Raw genomic sequence first — 12,163 nt, 5'->3', positions numbered from 1 at the left:
ATATGAAGTATACTGTTTGAAAGAGGTGAACGCAGTAGTAGCTTTCAAAGAGAAATTGGATATATACTTGTATAGAAAGAAAAAACAAAGTTATTGGAAAAAATAGGGGAATGGGTATAATTGCTGAGTCATGTCAGGCAGTACAAACTTGATAAGCCAAATGAAGACCACTTGTGCTGTTTTACTATTTTACGATTTTCATTTTGAATTTATGACATGCATTAATAACTTATGAGCCACACAGAAGCTTATGAGAAAACAAGTCAAAACAGAAAAATTAAATCTCTAAAGAACTGCAAATTGGGCTCTCCCTTTCCTTCAGGAGATCAAAATAAGAATATAATAAATAGGTTCAATTTACAAATAATCTAGCGATTACAATCATGTAAAGTATACATTTCCAGGAGTATTGTCGAGTTTGTTTACAGCATTTAAACACCACAGTATATCTTACGATACAGATTTTTATTAAACTAATGATTGCATATCTTGCTTACACAATATTGCTTCATGCTGTAACTTTACATCCAGGCCTTACAGAAACACATCCAATTACTGAATTACATTTGAGTCTGATATTTTTTACAAAAGCAATAATTGACTTGAACAGCCTCTGGAATTATGACTTCATAGATTTTTTTGAACCTGTATTCAGAATGATCCAAACAGGAGAAAATGGAAATAAAGTTTATAGCTGAAAAGATAAATAACTTGTATTTGCGTAGCTCCTTCAATATGAAACATACCAAGACATTTCACAGTGTAACACTTTTTTGGTATCTTGGAGGATTGTGGGCTAGAGGAGATTACAAAGTGGTCGTGGAGAGAATGCGAGGTCAAAGGAGAATTTGAAAACAAAGATGAGGATTTTAAATCAATATGTTCTTAGACCAATGTAGATCAGAAAGCACATGGGTAAATTAGGCATGGGACATGGTGAAATTTAAGACAGTTTTGGGTACAGTGAGACACACCAGTGAATAGAGCACTTGAATAGTCAAGTAATGAGTTAGCAAATGCACAAATGAGCATCTCAACAGATAAAGCAAAATTAAGGTAAAGTCAAGTAATACTACAGGGGTGAAAGCAGTGGCCTTAGGTGCCACAGACCTATATTTGAAGCTCATCTCAAAGTCAAATAAAACACCAAAACATCATTCATACTTGTCAGAAAGAGGGATGGAATGTAAGGAGTTTAAGTGTGTAGACCAAAAAACATTTTTGGTGCTTGCAATATTTAATTGAAGGAAATTTCAACTCATCTAGTACCAAATATCAGAAAAGTAATCAAAAAATTCCAACAAGGACAGATCAGTCTGAGAGAGATGGAGTTGAAATAAAACAAGATGCCAACAGCCTACTCATGAAAACTGATGCAGTGCTTTCAGATGATATGATCAAGGAGCAGTGTGAAAATGAGAAATAGAAGATTTCCAAGAATAGATCCTTAGGGGACACCAGAGTTAGAGACAACCATACAGGAGTAGAAATTTAAACCATGTTTGTTGAAATGTGGAGGCTGGTATAGTTTAGAAAAGCAGGCAACCATAATGTTGAATGGTGTTGCTCTCTGACATCAATAAATAAAACAGATGGCAATTTCACAGACAGCAGGAGTCAAATCTGAGCCTGCTGCTGTTGTATTAAATATCAGCTCAATAAGTACATTAAAACTGCTGACCTCAACCCTCCCAGATGAGGACGTGACTGCAAGTGATAGCCAAGAGAGCAGGAAAAGGTCTTAATTTTAATCCTCATTTTATCTTCTCCACAGGATCTTATTCCCGACATAGAGATGAAAGAAATAACCATTCAAAAAAAACCAAAAACTTAAATTAACAGTAAATTCCTTTAAATGAAGTCAACATGCAACTCTTGCATTCAAAGAACAACGAAAATAAATTTTGTGAATAACTTTCAAACATTTTTTAAAAATCAGACCAATGCCTGGGAACAATGCACAAATTGAACTTAATATTCACACACAAGATACTGGAAACAGCTGACGCAAAGTAGCTATCAAGTTAATAGCGTTATTCTCACTATGTATACAATCTCAACAAGTTACAAAGTAATCTATCAAGTCAAGTCCAACAAGATAGCAGATCCAATGTACTTAATGTCTTGCAAAGTAAACAAATTCGACAAACTCACAAATGAATGATTCCTCAACGAAGATATGCTCTCTAAATGTACAAAAATGTAGAAAGGAGCTTAATCATTCTAATTATTAAGGAGATGGCCTCTACAAAATTCAACAGACTATCAATAACTTATTAAATTGTCCCCATGAATTAACATCTCAAAGTTTGTTTTAGAAATACTTTAAAGGGATAATCAACTAAATTTATAACCTACAAGTATTTATTGCTGGAGACAAACAATACATTAGAATGGAAACTTTCTGAAGTCAAAAGGAATTAAATGGAAATTTAGCAGAATTATGTTAAAACTGCTCCCCCCCCGCCCCCCAGAATCCTACAAGCTATTAAAAGCAGTCAGAACAAAATTAGCCAATATTTATCACAATAAATACACCAAATTAAATAAACAACCGACATCTGATACTTGTATTTTGAAGCAGTTATGCGTTAGTCATGATTTGTTGAGTTATCTTGTTTTAAAAACCAGCTCCCAACAGAATGATGTACATTTCTTATGTAGAAAAATAACTCATGAATTCAGTCAACAGAAAAGGATAAATAATTTCTTCTGTTAACTGTAAAGGCCAACTATCACATGTTAACCAATATGAGTATTGTCAAAAATTGAATTTTTTTTTGTTACAAACTGTACTCAGCATCTTTTTTCTTCGTTTTACTTGACATGTCTGTTGATTCTTTCAAATACTAAACTTACGCATATCAATTATCACTGGTAAATTTCAGTTTGAATCTTACCTTCACCAGTAGTCATATCTAACACCAGTCTACACAATACAGTGCTCAGTGTTAGCTCTGAAGTCAGAGGATTTAGTGTCAACAGGGTAAAATTCAATCAAACCCTCCCCAGTCAAACAGACACCAACTATCAATCAACATCAATGCTAAAGACACCAGTTTCTTTTCAAACAAGGGACAACATTTATAGTGAAAGCCCAACCTTCAAATTAACCCGGCTCTCAATATTTCCTTCACTTGATGGTTTATAATAGAACAAAATGTGGAGAACTGGGTTGGCCCAGAAAATGTACGCTGTACAACATTTTTTCAAAAAGCAATCCTTTTCCCCAACATGAAGATTGGGAGCACTGAAATAAACAGTATTATTTTTCATACAAACTCAAATATCTAGAGTCTCTTCTAGTGCATCTGAATGAAATTTCTAAATTCATTTACACTGATTGACAGGTATGCTTGTTTCATAGCATGTTGCCATGAGTCACTGCAAACCAGCACAAAAGATTGAACATAAATTACATATCACCAGAGAGGAAATATCTGAATGGAGACACTAGATGATCTCCAATTGCAAACACTTGCACTCTCGAAATAGAATATCTCTTTTGGGTGTTTAAAACAAAACACCTGCATAATTAACCGAAAGCAATGATTCAAAAATATAATTCCACTCAGCAACCTCAAATTTAAATTCAAAACTCTCAGCTCAAGCTCCTTATTGCAAGAAGCCAGCAATTAATGGAAGCAAAATTGGACTACTTGTCATTTGTTTTATAATGAAGAAGTGCATAGACTCCAGTTTACATCTTAGCTCAAAAACATTTTAATGCCCAATATGACAGTAACCAAACAATGAGGATTTTCATCCATGAAAACATCTCTTCAAAATTCTGATTCCCGTAGTCACAAAAAAAAATTTCAATACAAGAAGACATCACATCTCAAAACGTGAACCGCATCAAGATGAAATTCTTCATTCTCTGAAACCTTACAGTGTTTACGGCACTTTTATAACATCAGGCTGGATCATTTAAATGCCCTTAAGTTACACAATCAACATTAGAACACTTTATAGCTACCCAAATTTATTTATACTGATAGATTTAATTTCTATTATACACAGTTTCTATATGTTAGTTTCACTTCTTATAGAAGTCAAGTATAACTTATATGTTAAACAAAACCTCGATGTCAATTCAATTTCCTACTAAAATATCTGATTTTGCATCTGTCAGTTGTCATCATTAAAACTTCCTTAGTCCAGATATAAAATTTCTGAGTCCAGATTTATAACATGTTTGCATAAATGAAATCTATCACCCTGCAATTTAATAATCTGCCAACAAGGTGACTTTTACCTTACATATTACTCATGTTTTTCTTCTGTCACTTTTTCCTCAGCAGTTGCAATGTCTCCAATATCCAAATAAGACAAAAATTTAAACAAAGTTATCCATCACTTGACTTGGATTATTTTAATGCCTTTAGTGAGGTTTTAACTTGAATGAACTCAGCATATCCAAAGCAAAAATTATTTGCATTTGATATGCAGGCCAGATCTTGGATGCTGTAGGTATATTTGGTTAACGACATCTTGGCAGTGTATGTTAGTTCTCAGGATACAAATAGTAGAAATCAGCTGTATGAAACAAGCTTACTTTCTTCAGCTTTTAACAGTATATGTTCAGTTGTGTGGCTCGATGATTTGAATAACAGTTGGGTCAATTTCAAAAGGTCACTTTTGAGCTTACATACTGAATTTTTAAAGAGGCACCGTGTGAAAGCAAGAGACAATTTGATGTTTATTTGTTCAACTTCACAACTAACTGAATTTTTTGAAAATAAATAAATGGAGCAAACAGGAGGCTGAAAGGTGGAAGAGAAATAAATTACGGTTAAGGAAAACATTTGCTCCATTCAGAATACAGGGTGTGTGAATACTCACATGGGAGAGAGTCACATGAGCTCTTGCACACGTGCAGACAGCAGACATGAGAAAAGGCGGGGCAAACCGTACAATGGAACAAGTGAATTTGAGGATAGAGTTCAGTGAATAGTTCAAAAAGGGAAGAGATAGGGATAGCAATAAATTTGAATGGTGCTAGAAGGAAAGATGATAGTGGGAAGATGGAAGGAAGCATGAGTGGTAGAATATGGGGCTGCATTTTCCCAGAAATTTCAACGACAGAGTGCAGCAACTGATGGCTATTCTTCCCACTAACATTAAAAGAGAAAAACAAAAAAAAGGGAAGAAAAACTGAGAAAAGTAAAGAGAAAACTGGAAGTGAGGTCCCTATAATATGCTTCTTCTGATCCAGGCTAGATTTTCGCTCCGGCAACATAGAAAAGTACAGCACAGAACAGGCCCCTTGGCCCACAATGTTGTGCCAAGGTTTAATCCTAATGTAAAATATAATAACTTAACCTACACACCCCTCAACTCACTACTCTCCATGTGCCTGCCCAGCAGTCACTTAAATGTCCCTAATGACTCTGCTTCCACCACCACCGCTGGCAACGCATTATCACAACTCTCTGCGTAAAGAGCCTACCTATGACTTCTACTCTATACAGCGGCACGGTGGCACAGTGGTTAGCACTGCTGCCTCACAGCGCTAGAGACCCAGCGACTGACAGTGTTGGATTTGCACATTCTCCCTGTGTCTGCGTGGGTTTCCTCCGGGTGCTCCAGTTTCCTCCCACAGTCCAAAAATATGCAGTTTAGGTGAATTGGCCGTGCTAAAGTGCCCGTAGTGTTAGGTGAAGGGGTAAATGTAGGGGAATGGGTCTGGATGGGTTGTGCTTCGGCAGGTCGGTGTGGACTTGTTGGGCCGAAGGGCCCGTTTCCACACTAAGTAATCTAATCTAATCTATACCTTACCCCTAATATTTTCAAACTATGACCCCCTCGTACCTGTCAATCCTGCCCTGGGGAAGAGTCTCTGGCTATCTAGTCCGCTATTCCTGTCATTATATTGTATACCTCGATCAGGTCACCTCTCTTCCTCCTTCTCTCCAGAGAGAAAAGTCCGAGATTTTTCAAACTTTCTTCATAAGGCAAGCCCCCCAGTCCAGGCAGCATTCTGGTAAACCTTCTTTGCACGCTCTCCAAAGCCTCTGTATCTTTCCTATAGTAGGGCGACCAGAACTGGACACAATATTCCAAGTGTGGTCTCACCAGGGACTTGTAGAGCTGTAGAAAAACCTCGCGCCTCTTCAACTCAATCCCCCTGTTAATGAAAGCCAAAACACCATATGCTTTCTTAACAACCCTATCCACTTGGGTGGCAATTTTGAGGGATCTATGTACCTGCACACCCCAGTCCCTCTGTTCCTCCACACTACCTAGAATCCTGTCTTTAATCCTACATTCAGCATGCGCGTTCGACCTTCCAAAATGTATCACTTCGCATTTATCCAGGTTGAGCTCCATCTGCCATTTCTCAGCCCAGCTCTGCATCCTGTCTATGTCGTGCTGCAACCTGCAATAGCCCTCGAAACTATCAACAACACCTCCAACCTTTGTGTCATCTGCAACATCTTCTAATCTACATCAATTAATTAAATTTAAGTTTGTGGTTTCCACTTCCTAAAAATCTCCAATCCACTATGGACATCCAGTTTGTTTACAGTGTCATCAATCACCAGTTTACCTCATCATTCTCACACTGGGATGCAATGAGACCCCAACTATCAGCACTCTTTTTCTGCCTGGCTAAACCTGGTTTTACCTTAAACATCAGTTCCAATTACTCCACACATTTGCGTGACTCCAAAACAAGGGGTATTGCATCAGGAACTCATATGTTTCCTGAATGAGCCTGCCTTTTCAGGAGATACATGGTCGAAAAGTGGCACTGGAAAAAGCACAGCAGGTCAGTCAGCATCCTAGGAGCAGGAGAGTTGACCTTTCATTAGAAATATGACGAAAGGCTTACGCCTGAAATGCCGACTCTCCTGCTGCTCGGAGCTTTTTCTAGTACCACACTTTCCAACGACTCTCCAACACTTGCAGCCCTTACTTTCTCTTTGCTTTGTTTCAGTTCTACTGTTTCCACCCTCAACTCTTTTTGGTGAACTGATCACTGTATCTAAAGGTACTGCCGACTCTTGCATCGAACCAGAAAGCTTAAATCAACTTTGTTCCCAATTTCTATCCACTCTTGCTTTTGTAGAGTCAGAGATATACAGCATGGAAACTAACCCTTCAGTCCAACTTGTCCATTCAGACCAGATGTCCTATATAAATCTAGTCCCTATTCCTCTAAACCCTTCCTATTCATATATCCATCCAAATGTCTTTTAAATGTCGTAATTGTACTAGCCTCCACCAGTTCACCTGACCTGCACATCTTTGGATTGTGGGAGGAAATAGGAGCACCCAGAGGGTGTGGGAGGAAACACACACAGACATGGCGAGAATGTGTAAACTCCACACAGAGTGTTGCCCTAGGAGGGAATCAAACCCAGGTCCCTGGTACTGTGAGGCAGTAGTGCTAACCACTAAGCCACTGTGCTGCCCCTAAAAGAGGAGACATTTTTAGAATTTCTTCAGCATTTGGTGATGCCTGTGAAATGACATTTGTAGGCCATCCTTGCATGTCCTGACGGTATCACGACTCAATGTTTTCTCTGAGCTGCCTAGTCGCACAGCATCTGCACAGCCAGCAAAAACATAATGTAAATGGCCATACACTTAAAAGAAATCTTTTCACACAGTCACTATAAGGATAGTGGGGAATGTTAATCTTCACAACAATAACTTGCATTTGTTTGGCAATGTTTTAAAGTAGCAAATGTCCTAATGTTTCTGCAAAGCACCTTGAACAAAGACATTTGACAACAAGCCACATTGATGGGTTATTACCTGAAGGACCTAAACAGACAATTGGTCAGGTGACCTGGCCATGCTAAATTGCCCATAATGTTAGGTGCATTGGTCAGATGTAAATGTTGGGTAGGGGAATGGGTCTGGGTAGGTTACTCTCATAGGGTCATTGTGGACTTGTTTGGCCAAAGGGCCTGTTCCCATACTGTAGGGAATTTAATCTAATTTAGATATCATATTTGCTCTGTTATGTACAAGACTAAGAAAAAAAAATGCTGTGATAGGACAACAGAAGGACATGACTTCAAGCATTTAATACATGTAGTGCATGAACAATGTTAGTGTAGGAAAATAAAACACTACAGAGATACTATTCAAAAGTCTAACAACGTGACATTATCCAATAATCATTCAGAAAGAAAAAGCAGCCTTTTTAAATCAAAAAGTAGTATACTTTTTCTTTCCACACTGCCTCTCAATTTAAAAAGAACATTGCCCAAAAATACAAAATTAGATTCAGCCACAACCCATCCAATCAAATAGGCACTTGTCAAATGCTTCTACCAATAATTAAACACAAGTCTGCGAGTTTGAATTCAGAATGGCTTCCACCAGTAATACAACATCAGATGATTGCAAGTGTCATCTGGAAGTTCATCATGGTCTTTAATGTCCCAATTTCAAAGACAGCATTAAAATAACAGTCCAGTTAACTCACCAGCTGCTGAAGACAGAATCATATTTCCAGATTTCTGAACCTCATCAAATTTTGCAAAAATTACATTCAACCTGGATAAAGAAAATAAATAGCACATTGTAAACATATAAAACAGAAGATAAATGTTCAAAATCTGTAAGCATTTATTTTACATACTTAAAGAGCACTTTTGAACAAATTATCAAAATACTTGAATTTACTAAGTATGGAAACCACAAGAACTTAATCATGAATAGTAGTTGCTAAGTTTCAAAGTAGTAGCTCCACCAGACTGGAAAGTAGAAAATATAATCCTGTCATTCATGGACAGGAAGGGAGAAAACAACAAGCTTGTGGGCAGCATGGTGGAACATTGTTCGCATTGCTGTTCACAGCACCAGGGACACAGGTTCAATTCCAACCTTGCCTGGAAGTTTTTTCCAGTTTTCCTTGTCTGCGTGGGTTTCCTCCCACCATTCAAACATGTGTAGGTGAGGTGGATTGGCAATGCTAAAAATTGCCCCATAGTGTGCAGGTTAGGTAAGTTAGCCATGCAGGGTTATTGACGGGCTCTGAATTGGATGCTCCTCAGAGGGTTGGTGCAGACTTGATGGAGTGAGTGCCCTCTTTCTACAGTGTAGGGATTCTATGATTCTAGGCAAGAATGTTAGAAAAACATTTCCACTTCACCAAGCCATGCTGTCTCTTCCCAAGTATCCTGTATTTTCCAGTTGTAACTTTAAGGATGGATTGTAACAGTTTACCTGGAATCAGAAAACCCCTAGAGAGTAGAAATAGCACAGTCCACCCATCAAATTTGCACCAACCCTCCGAGCAGCATCCAACCCAGAGTCCTCCAATAATCCTGCATGGCTAACCTAGCTAACCTGCACACTATGGGGTAATTTTAGCATGGCCAATAAGTGTAATCAATTTATTAGACTTCTTTTGAGGAGTATCTCGCAAAGTTGATGTACTGTATTTTCCAGAAGGCAATTAACAAAGTGTCACATAAAAGGGATTCTGAAAGCAGAAGATCATGGTGGAAAGGATAACATATTAGCCTGAATGGACTCTCAGACTCTTAACATTCGCCTGTACCTGTGTTTTTTTTGCCGCTGATTACCTATTATTTACTATCTCTGCTATTTAACTCTGTGAACTGCCTGTATTGTTCACAATACAAAGCTTTTCACTGTGCCTTGGTACACTTGACAATAAATTCAATTCAATAAAAGGTTGATTGGCTTGTGGAAACTGGAGTATGAACAAGTGGGTCTTTCTTTGATCGCCATCATGTGATGAGTGGAGCCCTGTCACAATCTGAGGTGCACCCTCAAAGTTTTACAATTCACATCAATGAATTAGATGGGAGAAGTGAGGGTGTGGTAGCTAAATTTGCAGACACAATAATGACAAGCAGAAAAGTACGTTGTGAACAATATCCTCTTTAAGCTAGATGGTTGCTAGGATGGCTCATTCATGCCGACTGGAATGCAGACATATCGACATGTGCTACCACTCGCTGACCTCAAGAGGTCCACACAGTATTCCATTATCCAACGTCCAAAAGCGGTGATATTTTACTTTAAAATATAGTAACATTAAGTTCTTAGCATGGCATATAAACAGAATAGTTTATGAAGTCAGGGCAAGGAAATAGAGATAAAATAATTAACATAGTTGTGGACATGTTCTCCAAGCTGGGAAGTTGATTTGCAGATGTTTCGTCCCCTGAATGGGTATGATCTTCAGTGCTTTGGAATGTCCTCTGAAGCGCTGCTGTATTGTCTCTTCTGGAATTTATTTGGTTCCACTTCTGCTGCTTCCGGTTCTTTGTTGTAGTGGCTGGTATATTGGGTCTAGACCTATGTGCTTGTTGATGGAGTCTGTGAATAAGTGCCATGCTTCTAGAAATTCTCTGTTTGGCTTGCTCTATGACCACTGTGTTGTCCCAGTCAAATTTACGGTCCTTGTCATCTGTGTACGTGGCTACTAGGGACAGCTGATCGTGGTGTTTAGTGGCTAGTTGATGATCGTGGATGCTGATTGCTACTTGTCTGCCAGTTTGTCCTATCGAGCTTTGCATGGAGTCTTGTAAATTACAGGAAAAGCGCAGCAGGTCAGGCAGCATCCAAGGAGCAGGAGAATCAACATTTCGGGCATAAGCCCTTCCTAAAGAAGGGCTTATGCCCGAAACGTCAATTCTCCTGCTCCTTCAATGCTGCCTGACCTGCTGTGCTTTTCCAGCAACACATTTTTCAGCTCTGATCTCCAGCATCTGCAGTCCTCACTTTCTCCTAGTGCGTCTTGTAAATTACATTAATCTTGCAAATGATGGATATAATGTCTCAGAACTGACAACCAAGCTTCTCTGACCACACAGATTCATGACAGCCCATAAACCGTGGGCGGCACAGTGGTTAGCACTGTTGCCTCACAGCGCCAGAGACCTGGGTTCAATTCCTGCCTCAGGAAACTCTGTGTGAAGTTTGCACATTCTCCCTGTGTCTGCGTGGGTTTCCTCCCACAGTCCAAAAATGTGCAGGTTAGGTGAATTGGCCATGCTAATTTGTCCGTAGTGTTAGGTGAAAGAGTAAATGTAGGGGAATGGGCCTGGGTGGGGTGCGCTTCGGCGGGTCAGTGTGGACTTGTTGGGCTGAAGGGCCTGTTTCCACACTGTAAGTAATCTAATCTATCTTTAAAAACTGAAATCCATGCTCAGACAAGAACTCACCAGGACAAAAAACTCAATATCCATTATGTGCAAGACAAACATAATTTACAAGATTCCATGCAAAAACTGAATGCATCACTACATAGGACAAACAAGCAGACAACTAGCAATCCACGTCCACGATCACCAACTATCCACTAAACACCACAATCAGCTCCCTACTAGCCACACACACAGATGAAAAGGATTACAAACTCAACGAGGACAACAGAACAATCATCGGACAAGCTAAACAGAGGACAGCCAGAGAATTTCAAGAAGCACGGAACTCATCCACGGACTCTACCAACAAGCACATATGGCCCGTATATTGGGTCAAGGTCTAAAACAAACAACCAGAACTGACAACTGGGAGCAGCAGGAATGCAACCAAATAAATTCCAAAGACACAGTACAGCAGCGCTTCAGAGGAAGCTCCAAAGCACTGAAGATGACACATAGATGGGGGATGAAACGTCTGCAAATCAACTTCCCAGCTCAATGAACATACCCACAATACGACAACCGGCAGAGCTACAAATCTTTATGCACACCTTGAATGTTAATTAGCCTTAACCAGATAAATGTTTTAATTTTTAATTTGCCTCCCTCATTCAAGCGTGAGGTTTTTTGAATGTGAAATCAGACTGAGCTATGAGATAGAACTTAGAACATAGGGTGAGAACATAATTTTAGCATTCCTATATATTGTAAACATATTGTTTATCTTGCTGCTCCACTGGTCAGCTTTGCAGTTTTGCCTTGCTCAGCCTACTCATTCAATAATTAAATATTGTAAATTTGTTTGCCAATCTGTACTTGCTTTTGGACTCAGTATAACTAAACAGAATTGATTGACAGTTGTTCAGTTTACACCACAATCTGGCATTTACAAACATGCAGAAATGAAAGGCTGTCAAGTCCTTTTAAGACCATAGCTGGGAGCAACAAATAAGAGCTGTCAGCATATATTGTCGACCTCTATATTGATTTCAGGAATCCAAGAGCTGCTACAGCTGCAA

The 12,163-nt window shown here is 38.9% G+C and overlaps 1 protein-coding gene across 8 annotated transcripts in view; it reads right to left on the bottom strand.

Annotated features, from left to right (window-relative positions):
• The window catches only part of clasp1a (cytoplasmic linker associated protein 1a), a 303,132-nt gene that overhangs the window by 192,144 nt on the left and 98,825 nt on the right, over positions 1-12,163 (bottom strand). For all 8 annotated transcript variants that reach the window (XM_072579859.1, XM_072579862.1, XM_072579864.1 and 5 more), the window contains exon 8: positions 8,447-8,517. In XM_072579859.1, coding sequence (XP_072435960.1) covers positions 8,447-8,517 — 71 coding nt within the window. The remainder of the gene's footprint in view (positions 1-8,446; positions 8,518-12,163) is intronic.

Source organism: Chiloscyllium punctatum, chromosome 10, assembly GCF_047496795.1.
Source record: "Chiloscyllium punctatum isolate Juve2018m chromosome 10, sChiPun1.3, whole genome shotgun sequence".
Lineage (NCBI taxonomy): Eukaryota > Metazoa > Chordata > Chondrichthyes > Orectolobiformes > Hemiscylliidae > Chiloscyllium > Chiloscyllium punctatum.
This window is presented reverse-complemented; position numbering and strand designations above follow the sequence as displayed.